General features: G+C 41.6%; 1 protein-coding gene across 2 annotated transcripts in view; it reads right to left on the reverse strand.

The window, feature by feature from the left end:
• Positions 1–20384, reverse strand: part of ADAMTS19 (ADAM metallopeptidase with thrombospondin type 1 motif 19) — a 114559-nt gene that overhangs the window by 74764 nt on the left and 19411 nt on the right. Inside the window, exons 3-6 of one of the 2 annotated variants that reach the window (XM_028748057.2) lie at positions 10530–10671; positions 5369–5541; positions 4560–4643; positions 2285–2442 (exon numbers count right to left, since the gene is read on the reverse strand). In XM_028748057.2, the coding sequence (XP_028603890.2) occupies positions 2285–2442; positions 4560–4643; positions 5369–5541; positions 10530–10671 (557 nt within the window). Of the gene's footprint in view, positions 1–2284; positions 2443–4559; positions 4644–5368; positions 5542–10505; positions 10672–20384 lie in introns of both variants that reach the window. The other variant, XM_028748056.2, reaches the window with a different exon arrangement.

Here is a 20384-nt window from a genome sequence, read left to right on the forward strand (position 1 = left end):
AATTTGCCTTATATTCTGTGTCCTGTTTCCCCTCGAACTTGATTAATGCTAGCTACCCCCACTCTGTCTCCCCACTCAGTTTCACAGAGCCCCTCTCATCCAAAATCTTCTTCCCTTCTTCCCCCCAATGCCAGCCCCTCAATTTCTGGTCTCCCGCCTTTTGTAGAAAGCTTACAAGCAATGGCTCTTCATGGTAGGCTGGGTGATTTTCTTATCAGTAAATGTGTCTGTGAAGAAGGAAACCAGCCTACAATCTGGAGCATTTCCCCTCTCCCTCCCCCTTCTCTTTCCAAAAGAGATCAGTTCTATCAGTTGTTCCCAGTCCCTAAAATTAAAGATGGGAGTAAGCCAAGCTCAGCATTGAAGGAACATCTGAGCTTTCAGATTTTATTGTCTTCCTGTGAGTGGATCTTTATGCTCCAAATGCTTTCTTTTTCTTTGCAAGCCTATAGGGCTTGAGGACTGAATCAATCTCTGAAACAACTGCCATCACTCAGCACAAGTATCAACACATATGCTCGCAGTTCAGCACTGTGGTAATAAATGAGCCTTCCTCAACTTCCACCAACCCCAGGAAGCATGGTCAAAAATGGGGAATGATGGAAATTGTAGTCCAAAAACCCTGAAAGTCACCAGGTTGGGGAAGTCTGTAAAGATAAGCTGAAATAACACATTATTCTGTTCTAACTCCCAACTCATTGAGTAACCAACTAGGTATCTCCAACCCCTTGAAAGATTCCATCAATGGTGTCTCCAAAATTTTTTTACACATCACCTGGGAAGACAGGCGAACTAATGCCAGTGTACTGGAAGAAGCAAAGATCGCCAGTGTCGAAGCGATGGTTCTTTAACATCGACTTCGTTGGACTGGTCATGTTGTGCAGATGCCTGATTATCATCTTCCTAGGCAACTACTCTATCCCGAACTTAAAAATGGAAAGCGTAATGCCAGTGGTCAACAAAAGAGGTTCAAAGACTGTCTCAAGACAAATCTTAAAAAATGTAGCATAAACACTGACAACTGGGAAACACTGGCCTGCGAGCACTCCAATTGGAGAACAGCCTTTACCAAAAGTGTCATGGACTTCGAAGACACTCTAACTCAGGACACTAGGGAGAAACATGCTAAGAGGAAGGCATGCTTGGTAAACCCTCACCATGATCAACTCCTGCTCAGAAACCTCTGTCCCCACTGTGGAAGGATGTGTGGATCCAGAATTGGCTTCCACAGTCACTTACGGATACATTGTTAAAACTGTGTTTATGGAAGACAATGTTACTTGGCTACAAGTGATTGCCAAAGAAGAAAGATTTGTCTAGAACTGTACTGCATATTCCATGTGGAAGTCACAATAAGGGATACTTTGGTATCTTCTATTATCAGGTCAAGCAATCATAACTTGCAAGTGATTTGCCAAGCTTATAGAGGGGATAATAGTCCTTCAAGTGGGAGCAAAATCTAACTTTTAAGAGATTTACGGCAGTTTTCTGAAGCTTAAATGAGGTGACTAATGGCAGAAAAGAATCTGAAGCAAGAATGGGCAACTGCTAGTCTGTCATTTCCATAAATTACACTTTACTCATAAACTAAAACCTATTAAATACAGGGGTAGAAGAGGTCCTTAGGGGTAATGCAAAGCCTAAATATTCAGCTACTCCATATAAAGCTTACTATTATACAGGAATCTCTTCAAAGAAACATATAAAACAGGCAGGTATGGAAAGGGTGAGATGCATAGCAAATGACAAAGAAATACGGAAGGATGGTACAGGAAAATCTCACGTGGACTTAATATTAAATCTTCCAGAACTACGTCTTTCTGCTCAGCCCAGATACGATATGTCTTAACTCTAGAAGTCAGGTGCCAGTATGCTAAGAATACTGGAATGCTTCTGTTCTGTCCTTTGAGACATTCCTTCATGATTCTGCAAGCCTGTTTCCCTTTTAATGCTCCTCACATAAACAGACATAGATAATATATGTACAAATACTGCAGGCATCCAAATATCTAAGTCAGTTCTTTCTTTTTTAAAACAAAAAAGCAAAAAACGAGATAGTGTAGAAGACATCTTGTTTCTCCATCACACCTGAGGAAGGGGAACACTAAACACTGTGGGCTTCAGTGGTTTCTGTTCATCTTTTGAGGTGTTTCCCAACCCCCTTCATTCCTGCATCTGATGCCTGTTTTTCGTTTTCTTTTTTGCTTCATCACCGATCAACTCATCAGAGTGCCTACATGAGGTTCACGGCCATTAACCAAAGGGACAAAAACTTGCAACTTACCTTGTGATTAAAATGGCTGCGTCTACTGGTGACACATCTTCACCCCAGCTTGTTGACATCTCTAAATGGATGTCATTTTTCTTACCAAATTCTTCATGTTGCCATTTGCAGAAACTCTCCAGCATTTTTTCACCATGATGTCCAATATACATGTCAGCCTAAAAGGTGTAATGTTTCACTTGTTGTAACATATGTATCTACATGGCTTTTTAAAGCAAAGGAGTGTGTGTGTGTTTTAAAGACATATAATAGAGAATTCAAATATTGGTTGCTATTCCACAATCAATATTAAAACATCTATTTCATTGCAACAACCATAATGTTCCCCCTTCCAGCTGACTACAAACATGTGTAATTGAAAGTCTGACTCATCTAAACTTTAGATTCTCTTTAGATATTTTTGTTTGCATTGGGGAATTTGGATAAATAGAACCATACTGTTTACAGAGCTGTTTGACCTAAATTACATATTTGTGACTTAAAAGACACATACACAAAATGTTCTATACACCTTCAAACAGCTTCAGAGATTTTAAGTGCATCTTCCCTTAACATTAACCTAAAAATAATATCCACATGTTGTTTCATACAGCCATGCTGTAATTGTGTTTGTTTCAACCAAGGAAGACCTCACTATCTTCCTCACATTATTTTACCAATCCCCATTGTGAATTTGAAGCTGCTCACGACATTGAAATAGCTGAGGAAACCTACTCAAGTGAAAGCTTTTGTGCTTGTGATTGATGGCACACATAGCTCTGTCGGTAAGAGCACGAGACTCATAATCTCAGAGTCATGGGTTTGAACCTCATGTTGGGCAAAAGACTCCTGCATTGCACAAGGTTTCAACCACAATTCTATGATTCTATGAATGGAGGTTTCCAAACATAATTTGTAAAGTAAAGGTAAAGGGACCCCTGACCATTAGGTCCAGTCATGACCGACTCTGGGGTTGCGGCGCTCATCTCGCTTTATTGGCCGAGGGAGCCTGCGTACAGCTTCCGGGTCATGTGGCCAGCATGACTAAGCCGCTTCTGGCGAACCAGAGCAGTGCACGGAAATGCTGTTTACCTTCCCGCCGGAGTAGTAACTATTTATCTACTTGCACTTTGACGTGCTTTCGAACTGCTAGGATGGTAGGAGCAGGGACTGATCAACGGGAGATCACCCCATCATGGGGATTCGAACCGCCAACCTTCTAATCAGCAAGTCCTAGGCTCTGTGGTTTAACCCACAGCGCCACCCGCGTCCCACATAATTTGTAGTAAGTACCAATAACTAGGCACAAGGCACAACTCGCTGCTGTTAAGCAGGGGGATAATTTAGTGTGTCACCAGACAGAACGGCTACAAGGAGCTGCCTGCTTCCCTTTTGAGCACCTCTGCTAAAAGCGGAGAGATGTTTTTCACTGCTTGAGAAAGCTTCACCAAAATGTGTCCTCCCTCATCATTTCCACCCAACCTTATAATTTAAGAGTGCATGTCCTTTATCTGTACAGATGTCTATTCTAAATAATAATGATAATAATACATATATTGCAGGTTAATTCTGTGTCCAGGGCAGCTGTCTACCAGCTCCACCTGGTACGCAGGCTAAGACCCTACCTGCCCGCGGACTGTCTCACCAGAGTGGTGCATGCTCTGGTTATCTCCCGCTTGGATTACTGCAATGCACTCTACATGGGGCTATCTTTGAAGGTGACCCAGAAACTGCAATTAATCCAGAATGCGGCAGCTAGACTAGTGACTGGGAGTGGCCACCGGGACCACATAACACTGGTCCTGAGAGATCTGCATTGGCTCCCAGTACGTTTCCGAGCACAATTCAAAGTGTTGGTGCTGAACTTTAAAGCCCTAAATGGCCTCAGTCTTGTATACCTGAAGGAGTGTCTCCACCCCCATCATTCAGCCCAGACACTGAGATCCAGCACCGAGGGCCTTCTGGCGGTTCCCTCATTGCGAGAAGTGAGGTTACAGGGAACCAGGCAGAGGGCATTCTCAGTAGTGGCGCCCACCCTGTGGAACACCCTCCCTTCAGATGTGAAGGAAATAAGCAGCTATCCTATCTTTAAAAGACATCTGAAGGCAGCCCTGTTTAGGGAAGTTTTTAATATTTAATGCTGTATTGTTTTTAACACTTTATTGGGAGCCGCCCAGAGTGGCTGGGGAAACTCAGCCAGATGGGTGGGGTATAAATAATAAATTATTATTATTATTATTATTATTATTATTATTATTATTATTACATGGAAAAGGTAAATGCAGTACTTTCTTACTGGAGTCTCATGAAGCAAAACAAGCTTAGTCACTCGAAGGTTCACTCGAATTCCAAGGCTCTTGTGTTGGAAAAGATTGAACACCTAAAACAAATGGATTAAAACACTATTTCAGAATTGTAAAATGAAAATCACAAATCTGCTTTGGCGGTCTGATGGGTTCCGAGTGTTTTATACAACAATTTTATATAACAATTGGGTCTGGGCAATACACAAACACAGTCTCCATGTTCGGAACAACTTCATCATCTGTTTTTTAGGGGGATGGGCAGAGAGCTCATCTTCGTTTGCACACAGAAGAACTTTCTTTGATGGAATTAGAAGCTCATGTTCACATCCAAGCACACAGAGCACTTTATGTAAGTGAGAGTGGAACGTACTGTTGACTCCTTAATATTTTGTTCCTGAATGTTCAAGGAATATCATAGTGTACTAATGTAAGAAGGCTAGGCTGGGGGGAAAGCAGCACTGTTACATCTCACAAGAAATCTATGGAAACCTAACAAGAAGGGCCAAAAAGGTTGAGTCTAAACTGGAGATGGGAGCTTGGGTCAGATCCTGCGCCGTCATAAGAGTACTAATCAGGACTCTGACCCACACTAGGACCCCACCTTCCAATCCTAATGACTTATACAATTAAGCTGTGTTCTGCGCTTTACTGAACCTTCAAGCTAATTTAAATTGACGGTAGAGTAGACCAACTGGGATAAATGGCAGCCATTCACTTACATTCATAGTTTGCAATGGGTATGACTTAGCTGGCGATCACCCAGCGTATTATCTTTACAGAAAGTCTCAACGTTCCCTACCATATTTAGAATCGTTAGGATAAATCGTCTAGCTGCATCAGCCCCGTGATAGGAAATCATAGCCGGATCTGCAACAACGACAGTCTCCACATTATATTCTTGAGGTAATTTATAGGAATATCTTTTTCCTCGTCCGCTTTCTGTTCCTTTTTGGCTCTTGGGTAGTCTTTTCTCTGCAACAGAAACAAGTAGTAGACAAATGATCGCGTAAAGATGCTTTATACTGAGTTATGCTATTGGGCCATCTCTTTCTGGAGATGCTAGGGTTCTTCTGCATCTAAATATATGCTCTGTGATTGACAGAAAGGCATCCTAGCCATTTTTAGCAAAAAAATGTTTCACTGGGATACATGTTTTATGGCTTTTGTTCAAACCTCTAGTGATTATCAACTTATAAATGAAATATTTACCAACCATGGATCATACAATGCTAATGAATATAACGTTACACTTCCTGCTCAGGGCTGGATTTAGGTTTAGCTACTGAAGGTAATGGAACCCTTTATATGTCCAGCTGTCCTTGTCGCTGTTTTTTGTGTTGAGTATATGCTATATGGTAATTTATGGACCTAATAGCTCCATAAATGGGATGTGGGTGGCGCTGTGGTCTAAATCACAGAGTCCAGGCCTTGCTGATTAGACGTTTGGCGTTTCGAATCCCTGCGACGGGGTGAGCTCCCATTGCTCGGTCCCAGCTCCTGCCCACCTAGCAGTTTGAAAGCACGTCAAAGTGCAAGGAGATAAATAGGTACCACTCCGGCGGGAAGGTAAACGGCGTTTCCATGTGCTGCTCTGGTTCGCCAGAAGCAGCTTAGTCATGTTGGCCACATGACCCGGAAGCTGTCTGCGGACAAATGCCGGCTCCATCGGCCAGTAAAGTGAGATGAGCGCCGCAACCCCAGAGTCGTCCGTGACTGGACTTAACTGTCAGGGGTACCTTTACTTTTATCTTTAATAGCTCCATACACAACACAAAACACTGTTGCTGTGTGTAGGTTTATTTTATTTTTTATCATATTTTGGAAATGTACATCCAGGATTTTTCCCCTTAATTTTTTTGGGGGGCCCAAGAAAGTGGGGCCCTAAGCTATAGTTGTTTAGCTTATACATAAATCCGGCACTGTTCCTGCTCTAAACTTTTAGAGTAACTGGCATGTCTGCTTATTCTAGTCATGCTCATATGTCCAACAGATAATCGACTGGCCTCAATAATCAATTAACTGCTTAACACAAGTTCCAGCGCATTTGATGGGTTTATGGGGCTTCACATTTCCCTGGTTTTTAATGCTGCCAACTTTGCTCTATAGCACATTCCCCTGAACTAAGACTAATGAGCTACACATAGTTCACTTAATATTTTTTACTGTAGAAGCAGGAACATACTGTAGATTTAGCAGCAACATGCTTCCACAAGCTCAAAAATCAGAAGCTACACGTATATTTTTTATCATTAATTCAACCTCAGCTCTGTGAATCAATCACAGCTCCCTAAAATCTGTGAAGTTAAATAAGCATCTGTGAAGTTAAATAAAAAATGTGGGAGGTGGATTCTCCTGTTGCAAGTACACACTAAATTATAATTTCTATTCCAAAATAGGAATCATAGGTATTTCCAATCTCATCTTTATTTTCCTTAGTCATGGGATGCAATAAAATAATCAAAATTGCTTTCTTAGAAACTGGCAAGAAACATTTATGGACAATAACTTAAAAAGTGTTCAGAAGAAGGATGGAGAATGCTAATAAAACAATACGGCGCTTTCATTTCTCTCCCCCCCCCCCCAACTTGCAGATATAAAAGAATCACAGTTCAGTAGTTAAGCTTGCTAAGGGGGAAAATGCTTAAAAACTAAAGAAAATATCCCTATGTGATAAAATGTTAGTGAAAATACTTTCACTCCATCCCTTCTGCAAGTCTATTAATGCTGGTGTTTCTGAGTACTTTGCACTGGGTTTTAATTTTATTTTTTTTTAATTTACAACAAAAAGGCCATTATGTATACAACTGTCACATTTAATAGCCTTCTTCCATTTCAAGAGATGACTGGTTCCAGCAACATTCTCTGTTTAAAATTGCTCTACTTCCCCCTTTGGTCTCTCAGTAGGAACCCTTGAAAGCTGAAGAGCCTCTTAAAATGCAACCAATGCCTATGGAGGAACTGCGAAAACAGACCACACAGATGAGGAGGAAGAAAACAAAAAAGGGTCTGTGTGTGGGAGTCTTTCAAAACACACATACAAAATAACAAAAAACAATGATAGCTCCTAAAGATGTTATTATGAGCTAAACACATGGAAAGATGGAAACTGCTGTCATTTGATTTGGGCAAAAGAATGAAAGGTTAAAATAAATGTTTTTTAAACTGCTCAAGGTGAGGTTGCACAGGGAGGGAAACGTAAGTGGTTTGTGTCCATACCTGCCACTTTTGAAAATCCAGGAGGAGGAGGAGAAAGAGTCTCTTATCCCCACGATTTCATTCATAACAGCAGTAGCATTAGTAATAATAAATGACATGGGAGATGAAGCACACATTTTGACATCATCGTTCATTCAGATAATCTTGCCAACATAAGCAAGAAAGAGCAAAACCCACGTAAATTGATTCAAATCTTGACGCTCTGAGGCTGAACAAGATTGAATCATTACAATATTCTGTTTAAAATGCTAATTTTCATTTAGCTTATTTTACAAACTGTGCATGTGATGAATATAAGGGTTTGTCCATACCAGTTTACTGTGTGTTTGCATTGCCATTTAATTTGTCTAGTCCAGGTTGGTAGATCATGGGGTGTTCTTGGTAGATCCACCTGTTAGCTCTTTGGCCCCTCTGTGATCTCCCCCCCCCCCAAAAAAATGGTACACTTTGGTACACCCAACGACAATGGGTAGATCACTGTCATTTTTTTATACTGTGAGTGGATCGCAGTCTATTGGGAGTTGTAATGATGTAACGCCCCTGGTTACATCATTACCCTTAAACAACACCAATCTTGATGCTTTCCCCTGTAAATTCAGGCTTACCCGATACAGGGGGAGGGGATTGGGATCCAAACTGCTCCACTCAGGGGCACAGATGATTGGGGGGGGGGGGTATTTTTGGATGGGTAGATTAACTGTCTACTACTTCCCTTTCCATGCCCACAAATTCCTCAGTGCTTTCATTTCTTTCCCCGCTAATGTCATAACTATTTCCGGTATTCCTATTCTGAGACATATTTTACCTTTTGATCTCGCACTATTGCACGAAACTAGGAAACCACAGAAGCATTAAAAAAAAATATATTTGCAGGATATGTTGTTGGGGGGGGGATGAATTTTGTGCTGACAATTTACAATTGCTTCAGTTTCTTTTCCAGTGTGTTCGTAAGTGCAACATCAAGACTGAGCCATATTCTTTTGATCCCTCAAATTTGCACAAAACTCAAAAACTGCACAAACTTGCAATTGCCTGACTGTGTATTTGGTGCCCACTTCCTGGGCAGGGATTTCTTTAAAAAAAAAGAAAAAGAAAAAAGACAGAGACAGCCATGCATGCACAGCTATCTGCACACTTCCCAGTCAGTAAAAAGGTAATGGTAAAGGATCCCTGGACGGTTACGTCCAGTCAAAGGCGACTATGGGGTTGTGGCACTCATCTCGCTTTCAGGCCGAGGGAGCCGGTGTTTGTCCACAGACAGCTTTCTGGGTAATGTGGCCAGCAGGACTAAACTACTTCTGGTGCAACAGGACACCGTGATGGAAACCAGAGAGCACAGAAACACTGTTTACCTTACCGCCGCAGCGGTACCTATTTATCTACTTGCACTGGTGTGCTTTCGAACTGCTAGGTTGGCAGCAGCTGGGACAGAGCAACAGGAGCCCACTCCATTGAGGGGATTCGAACAGCCAACCTTTCGATTGGCAAGCCCAAGAGGCTCAGTGGTTTAGACTACAGCTCCACCTGCGCCAGTACTTAGGTGGAGTAACAGAATCAACAAATTTGAAGGAAGGGACAACACAAAATGGAATGCCTACTGGGGGAAAATGAAGTTCCTCCTCATATGCAAATTCAAATATATGCAGATGTTTAATCCAGTCTAATTCAAAGGGGGGGGGTTGATGAAGTGAATTAACGGCTAGATAATGCTCAAATGTGAGCAAGCCCTAAACGAATTAACAAAGTAAGCTTAATTAACCTGGAAACAAACTAAAAACCCTAAAGTGGTTTTGCAAGAACTGTATTTTGACACAGTGAGCTTGGCTCTTGAGCACAACATTTGAGAACCACAATGAAGAAGAGATAGATCAGAAGAAGGACAAAAAGGGAATCAGCTTTCATTGCAGAAGAGAGTGTGATCCTATCCAAAAAGTGAGTTGGCAGGTTGATTTGCGACTTGTCCTGTTAGAATCCTGGCACATCAATTCTAAACACATTTACTTGGAAACTGTCTTCAGTTAAATTTATTTCCAAGTAAAGGAGTTTCTGTCCACTGATTTTAAACAGAGACTGAGGCTCCGTGTACTTGGAAGCAAGTCTCACTAATTTCAGTGGAACTCCAAGTAATATTGTGTTTAATGGGACAATCCAAATTATAGACTACTGAAATCAATGGCACTTTCTACAACTCAACAACTATGGAATAGGGCTGATTGTCATTTAAAGTAATAGTACTCAGGTAACCAGAGTAGTAGGGACGCGGGTGGCACTGTGGTCTAAAGCACTGAGCCTAGAGCTTGCCGATTGGAAAGTCAGCGGTTCAAATCCCCACGACGGGGTGAGCTCCCATTGCTCTGTCCCAGCTCCTGCCAACCTAGCAGTTGGAAAGCATGCCAGTGAAAGTAGATAAATAGGTACCGCTCTGGTGGGAAAGTAAATGGCGTTTCCGTGCACTGCTCTGGTTTTGCCAGAAGCGGCTTAGTCATGCTGGCCACATGACCCGGAAAAAACTGTCTGGGGAGGTTGCAAAATGCCAGCTCCCTCGGCCAGTAAAGTGAGATGAGCGCCGCAACCCCAGAGTCATTCACGTCTGGACTTAACTGTCAGGGGTCCTTTACCTTTACCTTTAACCAGAATAGTGAATAGAGATTAAGAAAAAGATATTTGTTTCTTACAAGAAGTGCCTATGGCATTAAATAGGTTAACAGGGATTACATTACCAGTAATAACACCACAGTACTGACTATGAGAAGCAGGCTTTGCAGTGGCTTTCTCAGGTATGGACCTTTTACGCCTGTAGACGCGATGTGCATGACCTGTCACAGCCAAAGTGTGATTGAGTGGTTCAATAAATATGAAGTCGTCATTCAGCTGCAAAAAACCCATCTGCAGTGGGAAACAAAATCAACAGATACGGTGTGTTATTTAACGAGGCTCCATCATGCCACATATACAGAATAAATTTCAAATAGACCCTTAATGCTTTAAGACTTCCTGAAACAGCCAGAAAATGCTTGTGATGATGACACGTAAGTTACATCAGTACAAGAATTCCAAACCATGATATTTTGGAGGCAGTTCCAGCAGCGCAGATATAGGCAACTTAGGTGCCAGGTCCTGTTCCATTAGCCTCTTTCTTTCCAAACACTAAAATACTGTATTTTTTGCTCTATAAGACTCACTTTTTCCCTCCTAAAAAGTAAGGGGAAATATGTGTGCGTCTTATGGAGCGAATGCAGGCTGTGCAGCTATCACAGAAGCCAGAACAGCAAGAGGGATTGCTGCTTTCACTGCGCAGCGATCCCTCTTGCTGTTCTGGCTTCTGAGATTCAGAATATTTTTTTTCTTGTTTTCTTCCCCCAAAAACTAGGTGCGTCTTGTGGTCTGGTGCGTCTTATAGAGTGAAAAATACGGTAAATGTCATTTACTTTGACTTAATGTGGGTGGGTGGCTATGTGCCAGTAGCAGATGCACAGTGAAATATTTAGATTTCTCAAAACTTGCTTTGGAGGGCCCAAGAGGTCGTTTAAATATGTTCAGCACAATCTATACACTCGTCTTACAACATTCCACATTATCATTTATGTCTTTGTTTATTAAAATGAAGGACAGTTATTAATAAAATACTTCTGGTCGGGGAAAACACACCTAAGGCTGCTTCAAGTATTATTATTCCTTCTACATGGAAATCATCTCTGTCTTGGGGAAACAGTGCAAGCTTTTTCTGCTGCAAGTACACATGCTGGGAATCCAAATCTGGGCCAGTCCTATCATTGGGCAGAATGAGGCAACCACCTCAGGGAGCAGATGCTGGCGGGTGTGGTGCAGGCAGAGTTTATTTATATTATTTATAGATGTATGGCAATGTACAATTGAAACATCATAAAATTGCAATATTATAAAATACAGAATTACCTACATTCAATCAAATTAATTTCTGGGGGGGAGGGGAGGGGAGAAACATAAATGAATTCAGCAAGCAGCAAAATATCAGAATTGTGGGTGCCTGCCTGATTTCAGAGGGAACAGTGTTTCAAAGTACTGGTGACATTAAGCTGCTTTAGTCTGTATAGAAACTCAATGAATCAGAGACAATGAGGAGGGCTTTTCCAGATGGTTGAAGTGACCAAACCCAAAGAATGCTCATAATTCTTCGTCATCCTGGAATAAAGTGGCAAGTGGAGTGCTACAAGGTTCTGTCTTTGGCCTGTTGTTGTTCAATGTATTTATAAAGAAGAAGAAGAGGAGGAGGAGGAGTTTGGATTTGATATCCCGCTTTATCACTACCCTAAGGAGTCTCAAAGCGGCTAACATTCTCCTTTCCCTTCCTCCCCCACAACAAACACTCTGTGAGGTGAGTGAGGCTGAGAGACTTCAGAGAAGTGTGACTAGCCCAAGGGTACACCCAGCAGCTGCAGGTGGAGGAGCAGGGAAGCGAACCCGGTTCCCCAGATTACGAGTCTATCGCTCTTAACCACTACACCACACTGGCTCTAGTAGACCACAAGCTTAGCATGAGTCAACGTTATGATGCAGCAGCAGTGATAGGAGAAGTAACATGAGTCAACAGTGTTATGCAGAAGTAACAGTACCACTCTATTCTGCCTTGGTCAGACCTGGAATATTGTGTCCAGTTCTGGGCACCACAATTGACTAAGGATATTGACAAGCTGGAACTTGTGCGGAGGAGGGTAACCAAGATGATCAAGGGTCTGGAAACCAAACGTTATGAGGAACAGCTGAGGGAGCTGGGTATGTTTAGCTTGGAAAAGATGAGACTGATAGGAGATATGATAGCAGGGAAGGGTCTTCCTTCCAGCACTCATGGCAGCAGCAATGTAACCTTGTCCTACACAGTCTATGGCTTTGTACACTAAAAGTAATACCTTAATCTTATTTTGGTAGTGTACTGGCAACCAGGCAGAGCTTTCAGCACTAGTACAATATGCTGATATGCCTGTCCAGGCAAACATCATTCCACAGCATTCTGTGCTAGCTGCAATCTCCAAACCAATCTCAAGAGCAGCTCCACATAGAGTGCACTGCAGTAGACTAGAGATCACCACTGTGGTTCAGCTAACCTTGTCCAGGAATGTCTGTAGCTGGCGTACCAGTCAAAGCTAGAAAAAAGGACTTAGGATACCTGTGTCTCCAGTGACAGTATCAGATCTAAGAGTGCATCTAAGCTACATATCTAACCTTCCAGTGTCCTGAAGTTGGGAACTATTCACCCAAAGGGCTTCTGTCTCACCAAGATTCAGCTTCAGTTTATTGACCCTCCTCCAGCCCATCACCAACCACAGGCAATGGTTCAAGACTTACACAGCCTCACCTGATTCAGGTATTACCATGAAGTAGAGTTAAGTGTCATCGGCATACTGATCACTTACAGATTCAGTATCTGTGATCCCATAGATACTTGCCTGGGAGTAAGTTCCACTGAACTCAATAGAAGTACTTCTGAATAAATAAGGAAGGGATGGGATTGTCACATCCAAGCCACTGCTCAATCGTTAAGCTCACTGGGTGGCCTTGTACAAATCACTGTACGTTAGGCCTAAGCTACCTCGTGGAGTCATTGAGAGGGAGAATGATGTAATTGTAAAGCACTGAGTACTTTTAAAAAAAGATAAACAGTAACAAACATAAAAGGAGACTGCTCATTTTATATCAGGAGCACGCCTCTGTGTTTTTACAAGAATCTCATTAACGGACAAAGAAAAGTAACTTTTTATTGCTTTAGTGAAACACAACATCTGGCAATATATCAATGAAGATAAGAAACAGGTTTACAGAATCATACTTTGAAGTATTTTCTCATGAGTTACACCATCTGATGAGTTGTCATTGGAGATAAGAGCGAGACTGTGTGTGTGTTTATACAGGACAGGACATTTGTTGAACACCACTTGATGGGCCTTAAATCACATCATGCGCCGAGGTGGCAGCTTGCACCAAATGTGTATAGACTTCCAAACTCTGGAATGACAGGCACTGGGTCCAATCTTGCATCAAAGTCAAAATCCTGACCTGAATTTCATTTCCACCCTAGCCCAGGTGTACAACAGCTAGTTGGGGTGGTTATACAGTGGAAGTGTTTTAAATGGCTTCCATGTGGGCATTGCACCCCTTTGCAAACTCCCTCTATGCGTGTGAGACAGCTACATTACTATCAGTCTTTCAAAAAGAAGTAAGCTAGTTTTCTGCCATTATATAAGCATATGCATACAGATTTTCTAACATATATGAAAGAAAAGGGAGCACATCTCAAATTACAGTTTTTCAATTCAACCACAACTAGTGAATTCTGGGGTATTAGAAACTATATGACGTGTTAATTGTAACTGAGATAACATAGCCCAGTCTTAGAGTCCTGTGTGGGTTTTACTTCTCACATACAGTTGTACCTTGGAAGCCGAACACCTTGGGGGTCGAACGTTTTGGCTCCCGAACGCCGCAAACCCGGAGGTGAGTGTTCCAGTTTGTGAACGTTCTTTAGAAGGAGAATGTCCGACATGGCTTACACAGCTTCCAATTGTGTGCAGGAAGCTCCTGCAGCCAATTGGAAGCTGTGCCTTGCTTGTAGAACGTTTTTAGAAGTCGAATGGACTTCCAGAATGGATTCCATTCGACAACCAAGGTACAACTGTACTCTCTTTTAAAAAGATCTGTAAAGTTTTGTGGCACATTTGCTAATCCATTTTTTGTCCCTGCTTTTACCTTTCTGTCTCTGCCCACAAAGTTGGTAGCGGTTATCAAAACAGCCGTCTATGTATCAAGAGATCATGATCAAACAGAACACCCACAAGACAAATAGCATGCAGAAAAACCAAACACACCGATGAAATAGTCAAGACTCGGCCCGCTACGATTAGATAAATAAAAGAGTCAATCATTCTGTTCTGAGTACAGCCCTCTGTCATCAACTATCTTCATTTTTGGACAGATAGAGAAATGATACCCAAATGGTAGCCAGTAATCTGTCTTTGATTAACTGTACTTCCTGACATACTTGCTGTGCTGGATCTGCACAACATATTTTTCTTAAAGTTCTCTGTCCACCTGCTGATGGCTTTTCTAAATTTGTTGGATGAAGAAAACGTCCTGTCTCTCATCCATGTTAACTCCCTCCTTAAAAAGTACTGTGGGATTTTTCAGCTAGTTGCACAACACAAGTTTCCAGAGAAGCGGATCCATCCCAAGTCCGTGCTGAACAAGTTCACTGTGCGATACAAAGAACACATGCTGTTACTTGAAAGGCCTTCTGCGTACAGTTGCTTAGTTTGATGGCTGACTATGTAAACCAGCTGAGCGCGTGGACTGATCCATCTCATGGAGATTCTCAATGCCACAAAACAGTCTTTGCAACAGCAGATGAGGGCACAGAAATTCTCCCTGCAGTGGGAGAAATCCACCGGAAGACCCACTCTTCACATTATTACTCCTGCCTCAAACAGCCACCACGTGACGTTTGTGACAACAAGGCTACACACATTGGATCCATTTACAAACCAGTTTCAATATGAGGGCTTGGAAACAAACCTTAGAAGAAGCAAAGTCAGAATCAGGAAAGGCGGAGGCAAAATGAGAGATAGAAAGGGAACAGAAGTAGAAAAGGGCTTCTGAAGAAGATATGATCCACTTGAAATTGCTTTGTTCAAAATATTGTTATCATTCTTGCATAGAAGTCAATGATACAATGAAGACTATGTTAGAATTAATGGTTTGCTGGGGAAGCTGGAAGGACACTAGGATTTTTTAACCTAGGAGTCAAGGAGTCTCATTGACACCTTCAGCACAGACGAACCACTGAAACAGCTTGCGTATTGAGAACCACGTCGCTAGAGCACTTTCAGTTTTGAGAAAAGCAAAATGGCGAAAGATACGCAGTAAAATTGAGTCCTTGGAGTGGGGGGGGATGCCAAAAATGATTGACTGCAACAAAAAGGAAGGTTGAATATTGGAAAGGGGAAAAAACATTCCACACAGAAAGTTACCAGATATAAACTCCTCTTGCAAATTAAAGGATATGAAACAGTGAAATATGAATGAAAGTCAACACATTGGAACTGTATTATTTGGATTAAATAAGCGGATTGGAGCAAGAACAAGTAATCAATATCTCCTAAAAAATCTCCTTATATCAGAAACATGGGAAGTCAACCAAAATGTTTAATTTGGAATCTGATGATTGGCTTTTTTAATCGAATTATGATTTGGTATTGTATTAATGTGGTCTATATTGGATTGTTATTAATGAAAAATTAATTTAAAAAATTATAAAAAAGAGAACCAAGTTAGAGATATATGACTAAAGCTGCTTTAGATGCTCACAATATGACCCATTTAAACTACGCATGCCATACTTTTCTTTAGACTTCAGGTTTAGTGCTTTTCTGCACTGTGCTTTTATTCTGTGTCAATTCTTACTTTTTACAGCTGACTCCTTTGAAATCCTTCATTCTTTTCAAGATAGCTTAACTTTAATTTAATGTAAGTTAAAGCTCATTTGCAGAAGATGTTATTCTTTTCACAGGACTATTTCTTAAACAGTTTATTTTTAAGTAGGCTCGGCTGTATACTTTCTTGCCAGCAATTACTCAGGGGTGCCATTGAAAATTTGTGTTAACAAAACCATGTTGAGAGACTGGAAGCAACCCAGCATACAGAATCCCAGAGCTCATCTCGAATCTATGCAAGCCCCTGATAAGTTATATACCAAAAAAAGAGTGTAGCACATTTGAACCATATATCACATTGAGATAATAATTACTAGCGCATCCTGTGTATCATTCCCAAGTACTGGAGGCTACACGGAAATAATTAAATATGATGTAAGCTGAACTTCGTAGTTAAGAACTTGGCTTTGCCCTGCAAAATAACATTCAGAAACAATTATTATTCCATATATAGCATTCTAGCCTGCAGAAAGCATGACAGATTTATATACTGCTTTTCTTCTTCTTTACTCCTGAGATGTGCATCTGGGTGTGTTCCAGTCTGAGGTAACAGAATTCAATGTAATGACAACACAGGATTCACTTAGGGAGGATTTGCAAGATACAATTACCATGAGCGCCATTTTTGAAGTTTCAGAAAGCAATACTGTTAATCTGGACGTGCATTTTCTATGTTTAAAAAAATACATGCATTGCAGAGGAGAACGTGACGACCCCTAGGAAAATGAAAAAGCTGAAAGAACCTTGTGGCATCTTTAAAAGCCAAGAGATTTATTAGCAAGTACAAGGCTTAAACCACTGAGCCTAGGGCTTGCTGATCAGAAGGTCGGCGGTTCGAATCCCCGTGACGGGGTGAGCTCCCCTTGCTCGGTCCCTGCTCCTGTCAACCTAGCAGTTCGAAAGCACATCAAAGTGCAAGTAGATAAACAGGTACCGCTGCGGTGGGAAGGTAAATGGCGTTTCCGTGCACTGCTCTGGTTCGCCAGAAGCGGCTTAGTCATGCTGGCCACATGACCCGGAAGCTGTACGCTGGCTCCCTCGGCCAATAAAAGCGAGATGAGCACTGCAACCCCAGAGTCGGCCACAGCTGTATCTTTACCTTTACCTTACAAGGGTTGAAAAACTAGATCCTACTTAACCAGATGCACAAAACTGGGTTCTGGATAATGAAAGCTTATACCACAATAAATATGTTAAAACTGCCACAAGACTCACTGTTGCTTTTTACTATAACAGTCCAGTCTGGCTACCCTGTGGAATCACCTGTCAGCCTGTGATGAACTGGAGAAATTGCAGGTGGGTGACCCTCCTGCATCATCAAATATCTATAGCTGAATATATACTAATGAAACAGGTAATTATGAATGAAACAGACAATTATGCAATGGACACTGAAGGTGATGTTGATCAGATGGGAAGACTGAAGCACAGGGTGTGATTGTGAGCCTTTCCACCACAATCACTGCACTATATCCTTGTGAAAGAATAATTAAGACACACCAAATAAATTATTTTTAACTTGCTCAGCGCCTATCTAATTTCTTCATGCAGGGTGCAGAAGGCGGCTATAAATCAATCTCAATATGCTGAAGCAATAAATTCTGCATAGCAGTTACATGGAATACATTGTTCATACATTGATTAGACAGTTCAACTCAGTGTTTTTCAAGTCTTTCCAAAACTTCATAAGTGAATACTTCATCGTCAGTTTTGGTACTCATAGACTGTTTTGAGGTCATTTTGGCAAGCAAGGGGTGTATTATTATTTTATTTGCATACAAGGAATATGAAGGATGAAATGAAATTATAAACATAAACGGAATATAAAGAACGAACTTGAAATATTCTATAAATATTCACAAATTTGTTTTTTCTCCCTATATGTAGATCTCTTAAAAATCAAGGTACTTCATACAAGCAAGAAATGAAGTCTCTTATATTTATTTCAGTGGAAAAACTACAACAGCTTCCTCTTCCTATGGGGTCTGTTCTCAAGAGATCTGAGATCACAGAGGTCTTTCACTATACAGTGGTACCTCAGGTTAAGTACTTAATTCGTTCCAGAGGTCTGTTCTTAACCTGAAACTGTTCTTAACCTGAAGCACCACTTTAGCTAATGGGGCCTCCTCCTCCTCCTCCTGCTGCTGCTGCTGCTGCACTGTTCTCATCCTGAAGCAAAGTTCTTAACCCGAGGTACTATTTCTGGGTTAGCGGAGTCTGCAACCTGAAGCGTATGTAACCTGAAGCGTATGTAACCCGAGGAACACTGTAATTGGCTTTTTAAGGCAAATGGTAGAAGCCATTCGTAATAAACTGATCTCATGCAACATTACCAACAAACTTACAAGGGTATACATGGTATTTTCAACTTGTATTCAAACAACTTAATCACAATCTAACCTTTGAAAATTCTGGAGCCATGTTTTGTGAAAGACTGTTCTCATTTGGTAGCTCCTTCTAAATAAAGACTAAAATAATAATAATTACATTTACGGCATTTCTCAAGCCTTCGTCAATGAAATATGCTCCTACAGGACTGAAAAAAATGTATAACGTGTTTGTGTCTGTCTTCTACAATTCCATGTTCCAGGTAGTCCTCAAGTCTGATGAGGTTTGAATTGACACGTGGTATTTCAGAGGCCTCCCACCTTAATTTAGCGAAGATAAAGATTTTTACCCAAGCAGCCTTGGGGGTCAATACCACCCAATTAGGAATGATGGAGCAAACAAACAAACAATGCATGTAAAGTACTATGTGTCAGAGTGTTTAAACCTGTTAGTTATGTCTACAGATACTCGGCCCAGAACCTGTTTTTAACATTTTGTGTGAGCAGAGGCTGAAGAAAACAAAAACCCAATATTTTGTCTATTATGAAAACAGACAAGTCACTCACTTCCCTTTTAAGGAATGTTGTGTACCCCACATGGATTTTTGTGGGGAGAGGGCTTCTTAAATCTTAGTAGTGAAGCAGAGGTATCCACTGCACAAATTTACTTTATATATATATATAAGGTAAAGGTAAAGGTACCCCTGCCCGTTCGGGCCAGTCTTGCCAGACTCTAGGGTTGTGCGCTCATCTCACTCTATAGGCCTGGAGCCAGCGCTGTCCGCAGACACTTCCGGGTCACGTGGCCAGCGTGACAAGCTGCATCTGGCGAGCCAGCGCAGCACACAGAAACGCCATTTACCTTCCCGCTGGTAAGCGGTCCCTATTTATCTACTTGCACCCGAAGGTGCTTTCGAACTGCTAGGTTGGCAGGCGCTGGGACCGAACGATGGGAGCGTACCCCGCCGCGGGGATTTGAACCACCGACCTTTCGATCGGCAACTCCTAGGCGCTGAGGCTTTAACCCACAGCGCCACCCGTGTCCCTTTATATATATATAAAAGGATGCAAAAAAAACCCACCTTATTTTAAAATTACAGCAGTGAGGTTACAGGGAACCAGACAGAGGGCCTTCTTGGTAGTCGCGCCCGTCCTGTGAAACACCCTCCTATCAGATGTCAAGGAAATAAGCAGCTATCTTATCTTCAAAAGACAGCTGAAGGCAGCCCTGTTTAGGGAAGTTTTTAATATTTAATGCTGTATTGTTTTTAACACTCGATTGAGAACTGCCCAGAGTGGCTGGGGAAACTCAGCCAGATGGGCGGGGTATAAATAAATTATTATTATTATTATTATTATTATTATTATTATTATTATTATTATTCATTTTTCTCAGTGAGAATTCAAAAAACATTCATCTGGAAGCTGACCCCAAACCAACTTCTGCCCACCCAGTTCCACTCCTGACGCCACGTTTGAAAGACGACGCCATTCTATGAGAACAAAGGAGGCATTAGTGGTGAGTTCCACCACCTCTTTTTCTAGAAAAACAGCACCGCATATAGCACCATCGACAGAGCTTCCATGTCACTAGATGTCAAAGTTCACACAACGCTTCTCACTGGAGCTCTTTTCATACATTCAGCGGCCAGATCTCAGAATGAAAAGTGCAGAAGTGAGTAGGGAAAATGAGGAAACCAAAGTTCATCCTGGGAATCTTCAATTCACTACTCTGCCACCCATCTTGCATTCCATATACAAATAGCTCATAAGACCATGTTCATGTCTGACCGTTCAAATATTACCGAGATGT

Source organism: Podarcis muralis, chromosome 11 (assembly GCF_964188315.1).
Source record: "Podarcis muralis chromosome 11, rPodMur119.hap1.1, whole genome shotgun sequence".
Taxonomy (NCBI): Eukaryota; Metazoa; Chordata; class Lepidosauria; order Squamata; family Lacertidae; genus Podarcis; species Podarcis muralis.